The sequence below is a fragment of the Anabas testudineus genome, chromosome 4 (assembly GCF_900324465.2).
Source record: "Anabas testudineus chromosome 4, fAnaTes1.2, whole genome shotgun sequence".
In the NCBI taxonomy this organism is placed as follows: Eukaryota; Metazoa; Chordata; class Actinopteri; order Anabantiformes; family Anabantidae; genus Anabas; species Anabas testudineus.
Window position 1 is genome coordinate 8,476,506 of NC_046613.1, and position 17,572 is coordinate 8,494,077.

Below are 17,572 nucleotides of genomic sequence, written 5' to 3' on the forward strand. Positions count from 1 at the left end.
AAACTGCTATTTCCAAGGTCAAGTATTGTAGGACTGTTGACTAATGGGCCAGTTGTGTGTACTGGGCAAGATTTGTTAAGAGATAATTAAATAGCCTATTTTATTACTTAGGTCTATTTGGCTACATACTTATAGATGATCTACAAACTTTACCACTTCCCAGTGTGTTACTTTAAAGACAGCCACAAATCAAAGCGATCCCACTGTGAATTTATTTCTTTATTACACCATATGATCGCTGGGACACCTGGAGCTGCGGGATAGTCACGTGGTCGTGTGGCGTTCACGTAACCGTGTCTCCGCTCTTCCTGCGCATTGTCTCCTGTTAGCTTGGCGCAGCACCCTGTCAGGCAGGGGGAACATTTTCTGTCGTTACCGCAATCTCGGACGGGTGGTCGTACTTCACAATGGGAAACAGAGATGACGAATACGATTTCTTGTTCAAAGGTAGGTGGATCAGAAAGTGCCTGTAGAAATTCATGTGTCGTGATATCTAGCAAAGAAACAGGCTAAGCTAACGTTAGCTCGCCTGTTCAGGTTGATATCAGCTGGAGGCTAACTGTAGCTAGCTGTGCTGTTTTCTGAGCTAGACCATTAGCATTAGTCCTGTGCTTTCTAGTTAATGCAAACTTACTGTCGCTTAAAGTGTTACATACTGCTTTTATATGTGCCCAGGTTTGCCGCACTCTGTTTTTTTCTTATACGGGTTTTATGAAAAGTAGGGCGGATGGTGAGTTAGCTATACAAGCTAGTAGCTAACGGGTGGAGCAATTACTTTTGCAATAATTAACTGCTACGTTTTGTAATCGTAGAGAAGTTGACCCTGCCTGACTCCAACCACACTTAAAACTTTTTAAATATGAGCATCAATAGTGACTTATTCATTTAACCAGTGTCATGAGCTTAGATCAATTGAATGGAAAATGAAACATGAATTCCTGCAGTGGTTTATTACTGTTCCCGGTCTGAGGGAGGAAACTCGCTCTGTACCAAATTATTTGTGTCTTTGTGTTTATTATTTAGTATGAATTAGCTTTTGTATTATTGATCTCACGATAGAACCTAGAAGTATTACCCCTATGAGATATTCCATCTAAGACCGATTTAAAAACAAGTTTTATTAGTATTAAATGTTGTACAGGAGAGACACTGTTTGACATTTTCTGTTAAACTACTGAAGAATAAAACCCAACAAATGAATGGATGTATTAAGGGAGGTTCTTCAGAGAACTAAGTGTGTAAACTAGCTCAACTATGAGAAGGTTTACAGTCACCTGAGCCAGCTCTGACTATAAGCTTTATCCAAAAGTAAAGTTTTACATTTAGTCTTATGGTGCAGAGGGTGTCTGCTTCTTGAACCTGAACTGGGGGCTGGTTCAACAGCAGAGGAGCTTGATAACTTGAGAACAAAGTGTTCTAATGAGATAATATGGTACTATGAGGTCTTTAAGATATGACAGAGCCTCATCATCAAGTGCTGTATATGTAAGGAGAAGGATATGGTGTGGCTGCTGGAAATTGATTGGAGGATACTGACGACTTAGAGTGACGACACAGGAACAAGAGGCCTTGAGAAACTGTTGAGTCAGATTTCCCCAGAGAGTAAGTCTGTGGCATCTTCTTCCTGGCTGACTTCCAACTGGGCGAAGTCTGATAAGATTGACCACTCAACACTTTCGCTTAGACTAAATAGGCAATGTCAGCAGCAATGCATCCGTGTTTGTAAATCTGCGGGGAAAATGTGGTATCTTTCTGTCATTTATGTACAGCTGCAGGCTGACACGTATGATTGCAGAATAACGGCTAGAACGCTTGAAATCTGAAATCCTTGTGTTTACTTTTTCCTTTTATTTGCAGTTGTACTAATTGGAGACTCTGGAGTGGGGAAGAGTAACCTGCTGTCCCGTTTCACAAGAAATGAGTTCAACCTGGAGAGCAAGAGCACCATCGGAGTGGAGTTCGCCACCCGAAGCATCCAGGTGGACGGCAAGACAATAAAGGCTCAAATCTGGGACACAGCTGGACAGGAGCGCTACAGAGCAATCACCTCAGCGTGGGTGTCTGTTATTACCTTTGAATTAGGAAGTGTATATTCATGACAATACTACATGAGTAAAAGTACTCATTTGTTGTGGTCATTTGATGCTGTCACCAGGTATTACCGGGGGGCAGTCGGGGCTCTCCTGGTTTACGACATAGCCAAGCACCTGACTTATGAGAATGTTGAACGCTGGCTGAAGGAGCTGAGGGACCATGCTGACAACAACATAGTCATCATGCTGGTTGGAAACAAGAGTGACCTCCGCCACCTCAGGGCTGTGCCCACCGATGAGGCTCGAGCCTTTGCAGGTAAATCAAATTAAGTGCTGTGGTGGGAGGGACAACTCCACACAATTATTGTACATGTTCATAACATGTCCTATTTCTTTTCCCATATTAGAAAAGAACACTCTCTCATTCATTGAGACATCTGCGTTGGACTCCACTAATGTAGAAGAAGCATTCAAGAACATTTTAACAGGTAGGAAAATTGCGCAGTGCACTAGCTTGTGTAATATACTAAAAAATGCAGCATATGTATAATTTAGAAATCAGTATAAGGGTTAAGTTAAGTTTAAAGTTGTAATTGCAAACAAACTTCCTCATTTTGTGGATGTTAAAGAAAAGTAGGGGAAAAGTAGAATTAACATGTTTTCTCTCATGACTCTGACAAAGCGTCATGCATCTGTGCAGATGTTGTACATTGTCAGATGTCTGAAGCATTTTAGGCTTCAAGTAGGATACAAGGATTCATTTGGCATTGACAAATGACAATAATCTCCTGTTAAAATTTAAATGGATAATGATGTTTATTGACCTTCCCTCTGCAGAAATCTATCGCATTGTGTCACAGAAGCAGATAGCGGACAGATCGGCACATGACGAGTCTCCAGGCAACAATGTCGTGGACATCAGTGTGCCACCAACCACCGACGGGCAGAGGGGCAACAAACTTCAGTGCTGCCAGAGCCTGTGACACCCAGTCCCCCGACACTTGTCCCTTCTATACATCCACCTTAACATCACATCACCTGTGCACTTTCTGTTCTATTGCTGTGCTCACAGCCAGCTCCCTCGTCGCTCTATCCTTAATTTTTTTTTCTTTCAGCCTTTCACAGAATACTCTGAACTCACTTGTGCTCTTCTCTTCTGCCATGAAAGAAAACAAGAAGCCTTTATGTCACTCGGTCAGTCGAGTCACTCGTGGAGTCAATGTGAAGGTTCCTGCAATGCAGGAACGAGGCACTATCCTAACGAAGCCTGTGAAGTTTGAACTCTACTAAGATGCTGTCGCGCACAGGGAGGTTTTGAAATTTCAATGGTTACCATTAGATGGTGCTGTGTAAATAAACTACAGACAGTTACTCCAACCTGGTGAAACAGTATTATGCATTTGACAGTACTCTCTTCATCTTCTTACATCAGTTATCATGCCAAAAATACCCTCACTGTGTATTTATTGAAGTATATTTGGCTTCAGTTGTCATTGTTTTACTTTCAAAATAAGAACTGTATAAATTTACAATAAATTCTTGATTTAAAATTTGTGTTCATTACTCAAAAGGCTTTCTCTGATTTGGTTTAAGTCCTGTTTCAGCTCTTTGTTGGGAAGTACAATACAAGTAGTGTATCTGAGTAGACAAGAATAAGATTAACTTATACTGTGTAAATGAAACCTGTATTTTTCATCCTGTTAGTAGATTTTGCTGTAGTTCTACTTCTGAATAAGAAATATTAGTATTTTTATCATCACTTGACTTGGAAAAAAAATGGTAATTAAAACTACAATTAAATGCTCCACTGGCAATATTAACACCAATTTTAAGGTGTTTAAAATCAGATTTCCAATCTGAGTAACAGTCAATCAGAATATCTACAGTATCCATGGTGGAGGGTAGCGTAGGTGAGTTGATGGGGCAGATAAAATAACGTGTTTTCCTTCCTGGAGGACATCAACAGAATATCAGTTAACTGCATGGGATATTTTTGCCGAGTGTTTTTCTAACTAAGCTGCTTATGTTTGGCAAACGCAGTGGGTGAGGTGATTCTGTGACTCTCCACAGATCCAGCTGTGAAACTTGACATCAGCAGTTGTTTTTCAGCAGGATTAACGTGTCAGTAATGTGTATGTAGAGCTGTGGTCGAAAACAAACTTACAGTAATGACATCTCATCCTCTCTGGACTAAGAGGATGATGGGTAAACAGCATTATCCATACTGCAATGGTCATAAACTACACTGCCTTAAACATACATGTCACAACATCTACAGAGCAGAAGACACACATGATCCAAATCAATACACCCACAATTTATCAACATCAGTTTTATTTGCTTTGCAAACGATTCTTGGCTGATTGAATGTTTTTTTTTTTATAATTTTTTTCTCCACAGCACACCATAAACACTGTATTATATAAAAATGTCAATACTGAAGAAGAGTCTGAAAAAGACATGTAGACATAACACAATAGAAGTAACATGGTCATTTGTGTAATAAGCATCAAAGAATTGATTGAATGGTTTCAACTCAGTCTGGTGTTTGGTGTGTAAAAGCTATATTAACAAACTATTAAATGATGGTGTTACAACACTCAAAAGCTCTTTGGAGATATGAGAATTAGATTAATGTAGCTTTGATAATGCTGACGTAAATGGGCAGTAACTGAAGACAGAGCAAAGTTACATCATTTGTAGGCAACAGCAAACACATAAATCAGTTTGAATTAACTAGAAATTCATTTGTTTCATGTTTTAAAGGAACTTTAAATTTCTACATCAGTTCAGTGCCCAACAGGTCCCAACACTGTCTGTGACAAACAGTAAACACACGGATGATCAAATAACTTGTAAGCTTGTGAGGGAGAAAAGCTCCATCACAGTACTGCAGGACGTAATCCTTTGTTCTGAGATCAGTTAAAAACACAAACAAATGGCAAACTGGGACAATATATGGGACAAGCCACGATGAGATAAATTTACCAAAGTGTAACGTCACTACAGACGAGTGGTCAGTGTGGAGAAATAACTTTACAGCCACTGACAAACAGATGTTTCCAAAAAACAAATGATTGCTCAACACTAAGAGCTGTTTGGTTGGTGCCAGATTCCCACTCAACAACACTGTGGAGATGCAACCTGTTCCTACAACTTTATGTACACAACAAGTACAGAAGATATCATATATATATCATATACTTATTGAGTATTTCAAAATTCGTGTGGCTTTACAATTCCCACTCTGCAGATCTGGGCTGACGTCTAATAAGTGACTCCACATTTAGCTTAAGCTGAAGAAAAGAGCTCCTCGACAACAGACTGTCCTCCGACACAAGAGTGAAAATTCAGCCTGATTGCTAGAAAGTAAAGCTGTATTTAGCTTATTGGTCAAAGGTGAATGTCTTTGCAAAATGGATTCATTACTTATCTTTGACTTATAAAAAATTATAATGAAAAGTTCACAAGAAGAACAAACTGTGATCAAAGTGTTATAATAAGAATTATGATAACCCTTTAATATCAATAAAACTAATTTCAAAAATGTAACTTCACTCTACTGAATAGAAAAGAATCAAAAGCAAATAATTGTAGAATTACAATTTTGTTATTTTGATAAATAATCAATTAGACTGATCATCATGAGACTCATTTTAAGCATGTCCCACCGCTTTCTAAGCTGCCTAGTTATGGACACCTATAAATGAAACGTAAATAAGATAATATTCTGTACGACATATTCTTACGCCTGCGTGTCTGAGTCTATGGCCTTCATTACGGTCATAGATTGAATTAAATTGTTTATTAACAATATTGTTCTTAATAAAAAACCTTTTCATCTTCAAGCTTCTCTCTGTGTCAACAGCCTACAGTGCATTGAAGTGGCAATTAACCGTCTCCTCATAAGCCCAATTAGGTGGAATGAAGAAATAAACCATGTTCTAAAGTGGACCATGTTATGACCCAGAAATCTGGAACCAGGCTCTGTCTCTGCAAACTCTAAGATCATCTCTAACTGCCTGGTTAACAGCAACAAATAACCTCATTATAAGCTGCACCAAACTACTTCATATAGTACGTTAGAGAGAAGTGAATTTCTTCTGCTTCCTCAAACTACTAACAAAGCTAGTACAGTCTGGTCAATGACATCACAACGTGCTGACAGACAGATAATGAACTTAGAAGAGCATTTGAGCGTGGAAAGAGTATGAGAAAATGGGTCCCTAGGCACAAAAGGGTAAAAAGCTCTCTGCCCTTCATATAACCTGTAGGGCCCTCAGACTGAAAGGGACAAGAAAATCATTGGAAAGATGTAGCTTTCTGTTCCCAGTTAAGTCCGTTCAATAATCCATTCATGCATGAGGATCTAGTTGCATGCTTGAAATAAAAGAAAGCTTAAAAGTTTGATTTGGTCATAGTGGTGCTTGCATAATGTAAAGTTCATGTTAGACTGGCAGGAGCACTAAAGTTTGACCACGACTTTAATGTAGGAAGTTTCTGTGTTTTCCTAATCATGGAAACTATACACAAATAGAAATGTATGTTGGTTAAAAACAAAACAATAATCTAACAATTAATTACTTCAACAGGCCATTTAAAAGATGTTTTTATCCACCAAATAATTGTGGACATGTGATGGTAAACAAACACGCTTCCTGTTGATCTATATAAATATAAAGAACCTCAATGAGGACACTGTTACACCCTACTTCAGTAGGATTAGTAAATCGGTTCATTCTTAAGTGGTTTAAAAAATGATTTTACAACACTAACAGTAAAAAAAAAAAAAACTATTAACAGTGCTTGCATGCATAACTGTGCATGTTGGTAGAGGTCTCCACTGTGAAGACCTCCATGTCCACAGTGTTTTATTGCACAATCTCTGCTTTTGCTAATTCTAAGCCTCTATGGTGCCATCTGTTGAGATGTGAGAAACAATGTGGAAAAGAAATCTCAACAGATGACTTGTTCTAAAATTAGTTTAAGACAGCAAACTGGCATCTGGATTGTGAAATGTAAAGTAGTCAAGATCTAAGCTTTTCATTTTTGCCTTTTGGAGTAACGTGGAGTTGTGCAATAATTAGAAATAGTTTCTCAAACTATCTGCGGAGAATGCAAGGCCTAAGTACTATAGGTAAGTGCATGCTCACATGACGTGCAGTGTGCACACTTTCAGCGCTGCAGCACAACAGTGAATCAGCCTGCTGCACTCTGCACTCATTTGTGTCCCATTTATCACTGAAACAGAACTATAACATTTCACAGTTCACTCAACAGGTTAGCTGGGTTTGCATGATGATAAGATTGTTCCCACATCTCAGTCAGTGTCTGCACACCTACATGTGTCATTCCATTGTCCAGTGCCTTTGCATAATTTCTGCATCCAGGCGAGGACAGTTTAAAAGAAAATGCATTGTGGAAAAAAAACATAAAATACCATCAGAGAGAAAAGAAAAGAAAAAATTTAAAAAGCAACAAAAAAGGCCCACAAGAGCTTCTGAAAAGTCTCGCTAGCAGACATCAAACATTGAAAATCAGCCCCTGGCACACAAGAGACACCATTATCATCAACCACCTCCACTTGGTCTCATACTATACTTTCACTGGCAGATTTCTTCATCAGTTTGGTAGAGAGCAAAGAATGCTGGGAAGAGTTAGACTCCATGGCTTCAGGAATGAGGAGACGTACTTTCTGATTTGTTCTCCTCCACTCGGAGTACAGCTGACAATGGTAGCGGAAAGATACCTGGCAAGAAAACAGGAGGTCAGTGATAGTACATTAACGTCTAACATTGTGAAAGGATGCTAATATACCTTAAAATAATGGTTACGGCAAATTAACAGGCACATTTGAACTCAAGGTATTTATGTGTTCTCTACTGTATATTTTATTCATTTTTACCAGTGTCCACAGGACGTAGATGGTGAAGAGGGCGACAGTGAGGGCTATAAGGCCCACTGCCTGCAGCCAGCTCCCCAGCTGAAGATGGTCCTGTGCGCCCCTCAGACACAGCCAGCCTGAAATGGCTGCTAGGGGCGTGATAAACAGGAAACATACCATGTCACAGAATAGCGTTCTCTTCTCATTACGAGGGCCAGGGTCCCGTAACCACTGTGGAGTAAGAAGTGGACGACAAAACACAGAGAGGACGGAAACGCATAGAAGAGGGCGAGAAAGAAAAAGTTACTCAAGAATGGAAAATATATTGTGGAAAAAAAAGCAAGCAAGCAGAAAGATGGGATGCAAAGGGGGTACTGCACATTCAAAAACAGCAGCACAAGCAAGGAGAACAAACAAGAAGAAGAAAGATATGATGCAGACATGGCAAAGAGCATTGACCTTTGTTACCTCAGTGAGAGGCCTCGGGCGGCGCTCGATGCTGAACTCTGTGTGGCAGAGCTCGCAGTAGCTGGTGTTGGACGATGACAACCACTTCTCCAAGCAGCTCTTGTGCACTGTGCCTAGGGTTCCCGTGCAGTCGCAGGGGGACAGCAGACCCTCACTGCTGCCCCCTTCATGGCAAATGCGGCAAATGGGACCATCACTGACGACAACAACAAAATAAATCTGAATAAATGTCACTGTGTTTCCTATACCAGACATTATGTAAAACTAAAATCCTGTACTCTATTTACAGCAAAACCTACCTTTTATTTATTAATATACAATAGCCTTAAAAAAAGGACCAGAAGTTAAAAGTATACCTCAAAGAAAATTTAAATAGCCAAAGAAATAACGTGAAATTTTTTCAAAAATATGCAAAACAATAAAATTGTATATAAAATATTAACTATCACAAACAACAATGTAAACAGTTAATTACTGAATGAGGGCCTCTTCTACAATTAACGTGATTAATAAAATGAACAATTTTAATAAGTTTATGTTGTTGTGCCCACAGGCGCAGAGTGCCAGCTATAAAAAAGACCTACATCGACGGTACATAAAGACTAAAGAGCCAGCTGCTGCACATTTCTGTTGTTAATTTAGCCCTCACGCCGCCTTTTCCCGGAGATGGCTGAGCTTTACCTTTGTGTGCCAACGGGTTTGAGCACAGAGGACAGCAACCGTCCATCTATGGCTGTGACCTGGGTGACATAGAGCGCGTGGCACCCGTCACCGCCGGCCTCCTCCACGCTCTTCCACAGGCCCGTGCTGCTGGCACAGTCACACAGCGAGCCGGGCAGGTGGCAACACCCGCCTGTCGTCATGGTTACAGCGGAGAGACGGCGCTCCCCCAGAGATTCAAAGGATCAGAGGCAAAGCTCGACTCGGAGGCACAAACTGTTCTTCACAGGCTGGGTATGGTTGATTTCTACAAACAGAGAAAGGGACATTCGAAAAATTATTGTTTTTATATAAAGATACTGAGTAAGTTTTCATATTTGACTTTTTTTTGCTAATTATACTTCACAACATTTCAAAGTCATATATTATAGTTTTTATCCCATTACATTTATTTTTATTTTAAAGATGTTGTACATTGATACTTGCTGCTTTTTCAGAGTACTAATTTAAGTAAATTGGGTCAGGTTTTACTTATAGTGAAGTAACTTTTAGTTAGTTGCACTTTTACTTGAATACTGACTTTGTGTACATCTACTACTACTGCATAATCCAGTACTACAATATGTAGGTAATGGACCTACCTACATAAGGAGGACTTTGTGTACATTTTTATACACTTGTATTTACGTAATAATGTGAATGTATGATGTTTACACTGTGGTGTTTCTACTTTTTTGTGTAATATTGATTTTGTAATTTCACTTATCTGTATATTACACAGACCTCAAAGTGTGCTGCTGTTAAAGGGACCTGCATCATGTCCCTTTAATTTCCTGCCATGTGACAGGAACTAAAATGATCAACTTTGACATTTTGTCATTTAAAAGAAAGCTGTCCGTTTGGAGGTGGGCCAATGTGCCCAAAGCAGCTGCTAATCCATTATAAACGCAAGTGTGTTCGTCAGTGACAGTGAGTGTGCTGTGCAGCAGACTGATAAACTGCTGTCTCCTCTCAGATAACCCCGCACTAAAGATAAAGCAGGAAGCTACAGACTGTAGTTCATTTGTCTTCATTGTGGAAAAGTGTGTTTTTCTGTACAGTAGCAGATCAATTATGAACGGATTGTTTTGAGTGCGATGTTTATACAGTGATGAGACAATATGGACACAGCTGGAGTAAAAACATGAAAAGATCACCTGTCTGATAAATGCATAGGTATTTCTTAAAATGTTGCACACTGAGGTTGACACCTTATTTTAAGGAATTGTGAGCTACTGAAACAGTCATGGTCACGGATAAATAGTGGGTTTTTGTTCTCAAATTATAGCGTTACACAGTCCTCATATGATCCTTTGTACTCAACTCTGTCGATGCAATGTTGTTTTTAAACAGAAGGTTTTAGCATGACAGATGGTGCAGAAATTTTTGTGTTAGTTCATGGGATTTTGTGCCCTTATTCTATCGGCCTATGAATAATTAATACTAGAACTTACACTCAAATCATGTAAAGCCTCACTGTGATTAAGGAGAATGGTAATTACAGACAAAATAACAACATGTGAACTAATCTGATCAACCAAAACACTAATGCAATAAGGACTATTTGTGAATAATGTTATATTTTTGTTGTCAGAGTCAAAGAACAAATGTAACATCTATAAAATTTCCCACTATTGAGCCATGTCAAATACAATTTGTTTAATTTACCATTTCTACTTATATTAATAATATGCTTATTTCCTACATTTGAAAAATATGAACTTTTACCACTAAAGCAATCTAATATGTGCATGGCTAATGTGTCTGTTATGTTAAATATGCTGTTCTTTAGCTGTTTCCAACAAATATCAAATATCATATGAGTGATATGTGAATATATATATGAATTAATACATGGCAATAAAAACAGTCTTGTAAAGAGGTCATTCAGGGTTGCAAAAGGCCGGAACTTGAACTTTGCCACAGGTCCAGGTTCAGATGAACTTTAATTATTAGTAAATAATAGCAAACTGTCACAGTGTTACTACTTAGTTAGTATTTATACTGATGCTGGACGATTAAAGAACAACACGATCTCTGACCCAGATAAACAAAAGAGTCTCATCAAACCTAAGACAATAACAAAATCTTTACAGTAACTGTTGACTGAGCCTTTTAAACCTTTTAGTGTGTGATAAGACATAACATCTGTTAGATCAAATAAATAAATACACGTCATTTTACAACTAAATTTCTTAATTACACACGTTCAACACGTCAAGATCATTAATGTACATAACACATCCATTTAATAATAATAATAATAATAATAATAATATAGCTGGTGGGCATTCATGTATAAGTAAGAGCAGCTGTATTATACCTTGATGATGTTAACTAACAAATCATCATCGTTGTAATCACATTTTCACCGAGACACGAAGAACAGGAACAGCTGCAGCCAGATGTTCCAGCTCTGAGCCAGACTATTGTCTGGAACAGAGGGTTGTACAGTTTCATATCATTGAACGAACACGCTATAAATGCATTACGGCATACATTAGCTGGGTGTAGAAATGTTGGGGTTTTAGACATTCAGGACAAACGCCTGTTGTCTGAATCATCTCTCATAATAACTGGACATCAACACCCCTCTGCTGTCCACTTTCATTGTCCAGCACATAAACGTGGTCCCGTCACAGCTGTGCTGTGTGCTAGCTGTCAGTAGCTACAGTAAGCTGCTAGCCGTGCTCCTGCTGTAAAAATAGACCCGACACACGTCTACTCACCCCGTCTCGTCTTCTCACAGATGTTTTACGGTTGCGGCTGTCGACATTACCGCCCTAAAAACCTCGCATTTCTTTCCCTTCTCATGTTTCGCTCTACGTGTGAAATAACAGCAGCCCCGCTAGCGAGCTAACGATGTGTCATTCAGTCGTGTGCTAGCTAGCAGCTCTCAGCTGATAACACACAAACAGCTCGGGCTTCCGCTTCCCCGGGGCTTTAAATACACCCCCGAGGCTCGTCACCAGCTGTCTGCCTCCGAGGTGAACTACACAGGCTGGAGACGAGCGCCAGACACAGTCCGGACCAGCTGAAGTGGGGCGGTGAGCAGCAACAGCTTTCCGGAGGGAGGGGCGCTGATCGACAACAGCACATCACATGGGCCACAGCAGAAAACACACGAAACCCAGTGCTGCTAAAAAAAAACAGGTCCCCAAGGTGCACAAGTCGTTTAACTCAGACTTTTATTTTACATTCCTGAAAAGGGCAGGTCTTACAGGCATGATTATTTATTGTTGACTACTACAGTCAATAATAAATAATCATGCCTGTCGAATGATGGGATCCACGCCATCAGACATGTGGGTCATATTCGTTTAAATAAGCAATATGCACATTTGTTTAACATAGTAAGCTCATTTTTTATTCATATTATGTAGTGGTAAAAAGACTTCACAATCGACAATGAGGAAGTCCGAAACCAAGCATCCAAATCATCTTGTGCAAGAGTGTGGACAGACATCTGTGCTGACAATACAGCAGCAGTGACAAACACAGCAGTAAGTTATGGGCACGCTGACCAAATAAAATATCCAAAACAAGCCTGTCTGCTCTATGATCATGTGGATTAGGTTTATTTACACCTCAAAGTTTAAATCTGCTGACTTCACATGTTTTTGATGAAATGTGAACAAAAACACAACATGTATCAAATCAAAAACACTTCTGCAAGACAGGTGAAGGGTAATTTCAGTCAACCATGTACACAATTTGCATTTCTGATTTTCAGTTCCACTTTCCCATCTAACAACCGTTTGTGGCTTGAGTGAAAGCGTTGTTAATTAGTAGATTTCCTGCTGAAACACAAACACACACATCTTTATCCATTCTCGTTAACAGAACCTTACAATGACAGCAAAGTTTGCTCATCTGCCTGAGAGGAAACCACATATGGTGCATTTTTGTAGTTTCCACCAACATTATTCCCCTTCAAGCAACATGTCGCTTGATAAAGACGCTGAGTGAATTGAAAATGTAAAGTGAAAAAGTTTTGTTGAAATTGCTGGACGTCAAGTGCAAAAATGAATATCGTGCTAAGAGTTTGCCTCAATGGTGGAACTAAACATTGGACTCATTCCAGGCTGATGCTATCATTTCAGATAAAATAAAACTTTCAATATTACTTATAACAATACTTTTGTTATATAGCATTAAACATTTCTGCATTAAGCCAGGATTGCTTTGCCAAATACAACAATGATGTGTAATCTAATAAGTTTTGAACACCTAAAAGTAAAAATTCAAAACCGATAGTGATTGCATCCATCTCCTTTGGTATCTTTGTGCACTAAGATTAACACACACACAAACACACACACACACACACACACACGCGCACGCAAAAACACATAATCTGTTTCACACTTGCCCCTATTAAGTCAGAAAGTCACAGCCAGTCTGGTCCCTGGCTCATGCTAATTTCATGCCACACTGGACAGAGAAGAAAATTTTAATTAAAGAGGCTCCAAAAACTCCAGTCTGAGTATACATCAAGGCTCCAGAGACATCTCCTTCTCATATCCTGTTCTACACCTGTATTGCATGACAGGCAGAATCAGGCCGACCAAAAATCAAATTGGGATTCAGCTGTAGATGATCAAGTCTCTATCCTTGCAGGCTGAGAAAAGGAGGCAAGCAGAAAACAGTTATTGATAAAAGGGCCTATGGATCCCTCACCGTTCCTTTACTAGGAGCAGGTCAATAGGACCACGCAGAGTAGATAATTAAAAAGAAAGAAAGCTTTAAGATCAACTTCATAATAGATAAATTCCTCCTCCCTCTTAAAGCTATTATGAGAGTGTGAAGTTATAAAAGACTAAGGATTTTCTAAAATTGTAAAAGAAAAAAAAAAAAAAAAAAAAAAAAAAAAGAGTGAAACCAGCAGAAAGGAATGTCAACAGTGTTGAATGAGAGATGTCTGAGAAAATCATGCTCCGTCATGAATCAGCGGCATGACGGACTGATCAGAAGAAAAGCTGACAAGAACTCAAACAGGAAAATAAAATAAAAGGGTCACAGGCTTTGGCAACAAGGGAGTTTGTTTCCCCTCTGCCCATCCATGGTTGGGGGGACACTTATGTCAACTACATTGTTTCCTGGAGAGTCATCGTGTGCAGATCTGTCTGATATTTGCTTCTGAGATACAATACGGTAGATTTCTGGGAGAGAAAATAGTAGTGATTTAGTTAAATTAAAGTTAAAGCAACTTTTAATGATCAACATCCTTCCATTTTCTTACCAGTGAGAATATTCTTAAAGGCTTCTTCTACATTAGTGGAGTCCAGGGCTGAGGTTTCAATAAATGACAGAGTGTTCTTTTCTGAGAATAAGGAAAAACAGGATTTGTTTTACATATCACAGCATTTTTTAAAAAAAAATTTAAATTTTTTTTATTGCATCAATACAATTTCCTTTTTTTTTTCCTTTTCTTTTTTCTTTTTTTTATTCTTCAAGTGTTTGATTTTTAGCAATTATTTCTTGCTAATGAGACAATTCAATTCAGTGCATAGAGAAATGCAAGTCATCAGACAAGTGTTAAACAAGTCCCCATTTATACCACATCTTTCAAGTTCTCCGTAAGTGAAACCTTACCTGCAAAGGCTCGAGCCTCATCGGTGGGCACAGCCCTGAGGTGGCGGAGGTCACTTTTGTTTCCAACCAGCATGATGACTATGTTGTTGTCAGCGTGGTCCCTCAGCTCCTTCAGCCAGCGTTCAACATTCTCATAAGTCAGGTGCTTGGCTATGTCGTAAACCAGGAGAGCCCCGACTGCCCCCCGGTAATACCTGGTGACATGACAGCAGTGACAAGAAATGTAAATCAAGAATTACTGCAATGATCTCAACCAACTGTTTCCGGTATAATAAAAATGTGTGTTGGCATCACATTTACTATGAAAATACAGAAACTGCTAAATTCAATGCATTAACAATATTTTAGGCAGGTTTCTCAAGAAAAATAAACTTAACATGCATGTCTGATGATTTATGATGAACCTCTTAGTGATCAGTGAGCAACACTAGATCACGTAAATCATATCTAGGTATTATGTAAGTATGGAATTAGGAGAGGGCCATGGGATTTATGGTGAGATTGAAAAGAAGATGCTGACTTTGTTAGCCTGAGATCTACAGACATGTATTTCAGCATCAAAGAAGGCTGAAAGAGCAACAGCTCCACTCCTATTAGTGAAACTGTATGTTTCACTGCTTTAAATAACTGTGCTATTACAATATTGAAAAATGATGCAAAAAACAGACACCCACGCTGAGGTGATTGCTCTGTAGCGCTCCTGTCCAGCTGTGTCCCAGATTTGAGCTTTTATTGTCTTGCCGTCCACCTGGATGCTTCGGGTGGCGAACTCCACTCCGATGGTGCTCTTGCTCTCCAGGTTGAACTCATTTCTTGTGAAACGCGATAGCAGGTTACTCTTCCCCACTCCAGAGTCTCCAATTAGTACAACTACAACAAACACACAAACAAAACAAACATTACACCATCAGACCCACTGTTCCGATCTGTCATGTCGGGGTTGAGCTTCCAGACTGCATTCATATTTGATTGTACACAGAGAATAAATCATTGTTAAGCTTCCGTCCACCCTCTAAAGAAATAAGTCTTTATGGATAAGCCTTCTGGACTACAACTAGATGGTCACTCCCCTTTTAAAACTGAAACTCAATTCAGCATCTTAGTGCACTGTATGATGGTCTGAAATCAGTATATAGTATTATAGTATTGTAGTAGTATACAGTATATAGTGCTGATTTCATAGTACAGTAGTTAGATTGTTCAGTTCCTGTTCATACTTCACTTTATTGTACTGTCATAAAGGGTTTTGTTTCCTCTAATATACAGATACGGACTGATGGGTTGGGTAAATTATTTGTTTTAGAATGTAAGTGTTTAGTAATAGTTTAATTTTGACAAAAAAATAAAAAAAATAAGTTTCACATTGAGGTTTGAGTTTGATAGTTGCCTGGGTTTGTTTAAGCTTTAGTTTGAACATTGTTCTGTGCACCCTGCTCTATTGAAACAGCCTCCTTCCTGTAATGTTTAGCAACAGAAATTGATGACATAATCAGGGCCAAGCTAAGTTTTATTATCCTGATGCTCTGCTCATCAATATTTTGGCTCATTTGTCTTCACCATTTCCTTCCTACAACTTTACTATATGTATGATATGCGACATGAAATCCCAACCCTCTTTCATCACTGTGATAAATGTTTGACTAAAGGTGTAGTTATATGTGACCTGTCTACGGATGTGTTACCTAACCTAGTAATTAAAATCTTTTGTAATAAGGAGCAGTATTAGAGACATCTACCAACCAGCGGATAAATTCGTTGTTAGAAGCTGTCATCGAGTTAGCTGAGAGTTAGCTTTAGCTTGACCATTAGCAAAGTGAATAAGTTTCAAACAAAGCACCTGTTTGGGGACAAAACTCAGCTGCTGAACACAATGTGATTTAGAGTTAACTTCAGCTCGTCTCAGTTAATCGTTTTTTAAAAAAGTACCTATAGTGTTAACAAGCTAGTTACTAATTTACCTAACTCAACTAACTAGCTGTTAACGTTAACTAACGTTAGCCTGCTGATTCACCAGCGTTAAATGCGATGTTACTGCCTACAGCAACAGGCTACATGTTATTGTGGTATTATACACTAATGTGTTTAATCGACTGATATATGATAGTAGTTAAATTAAGTTAGTTGGATACTTGTATCGACAGCTACCATGTTTTCATTTCCCTCTGTGCTACTCAGTAAAGCTAACTTTAGCATTAACGCTGGCTTGACTTGACTTCCTACTGTCTCCAGACTTTTGCCGACAGAATGACAGTCAACCATTCACCTCTAAAGACGAACTTACCTTTAAACAAGTAGTCGTACTCGTCGTCTCGGGTTCCCATTTTAGAAGACTAGATTTTGTACTTTTAAAGTTTTTCCCCACAAACAACAACAACAAGCTTCTCCACCAGCAGCTAGCAGGCACCGCCTTTAAGAAACAGCGCTAGCACGTGAGCAGAGGAACGTCGGTTTCGACCAATTGGAACTGGGTGTTTGTTGACTGACAGAAAGTTTAACCAACCATATCACTTTTTGGAAAACGGCGACCAATCATCATGCAGAGCAGAAAACAATAAGCGGCGCTACGCCCTTTGTTGCGCAGCTTTGACGCCCCTGTGTCTTCTGCAGTTTGCAGATTGTTTCACAATGTTTCCTGAAAGGAGATAATAGCAGAAACGGCATAATAAAATCAAATTTTAACTGTATAGGTTCTTTTAAAATATATAATTTACCCACATATATACATTATACCTCCTTAGTTAACTCACAAATAAGATCTTTATCCAACTAATCAACTGAGCACTATCCTGTGATAACTGGCAAATAATTAGTAATTGGGTAAATATATATATATATATATATATATATTGCTTCTAGTGGTGCTTGTGAGATTGAGGATTTATTTTCTGTGGCA

General features: G+C 39.0%; 3 protein-coding genes across 3 annotated transcripts; 1 reads left to right on the plus strand and 2 right to left on the minus strand.

The window, feature by feature from the left end:
* Window positions 1-293: 293 nt before the first annotated feature.
* On the plus strand, window positions 294-3,469 carry LOC113152832 (ras-related protein Rab-11B). The gene is made up of 5 exons (XM_026346298.1): window positions 294-447; window positions 1,858-2,053; window positions 2,156-2,349; window positions 2,441-2,521; window positions 2,871-3,469. Exons 1-5 carry the CDS (start codon window positions 408-410, stop codon window positions 3,014-3,016), a joined length of 657 nt encoding a protein of 218 aa, XP_026202083.1. The 5' UTR covers window positions 294-407; the 3' UTR covers window positions 3,017-3,469.
* A 4,060-nt stretch (window positions 3,470-7,529) lies between these two features.
* On the minus strand, window positions 7,530-12,160 carry march2 (membrane-associated ring finger (C3HC4) 2). The gene is made up of 5 exons (XM_026345071.1): window positions 11,814-12,160; window positions 9,067-9,352; window positions 8,386-8,581; window positions 7,939-8,148; window positions 7,530-7,782 (listed from the first exon to the last, which is right to left on the minus strand). The coding sequence occupies exons 2-5, from the start codon at window positions 9,246-9,248 to the stop codon at window positions 7,624-7,626; spliced, it is 747 nt and encodes a 248-aa protein (XP_026200856.1). The 5' UTR covers window positions 9,249-9,352; window positions 11,814-12,160; the 3' UTR covers window positions 7,530-7,623.
* Window positions 12,161-12,446: 286 nt separating this feature from the next.
* Window positions 12,447-17,094, minus strand: LOC113152082 (ras-related protein Rab-11B-like). Its single transcript, XM_026345073.1, has 5 exons — window positions 16,961-17,094; window positions 15,354-15,549; window positions 14,680-14,873; window positions 14,327-14,407; window positions 12,447-14,246 (listed from the first exon to the last, which is right to left on the minus strand). The coding sequence occupies exons 1-5, from the start codon at window positions 16,998-17,000 to the stop codon at window positions 14,101-14,103; spliced, it is 657 nt and encodes a 218-aa protein (XP_026200858.1). The 5' UTR covers window positions 17,001-17,094; the 3' UTR covers window positions 12,447-14,100.
* Between the last annotated feature and the right edge of the window lie 478 nt (window positions 17,095-17,572).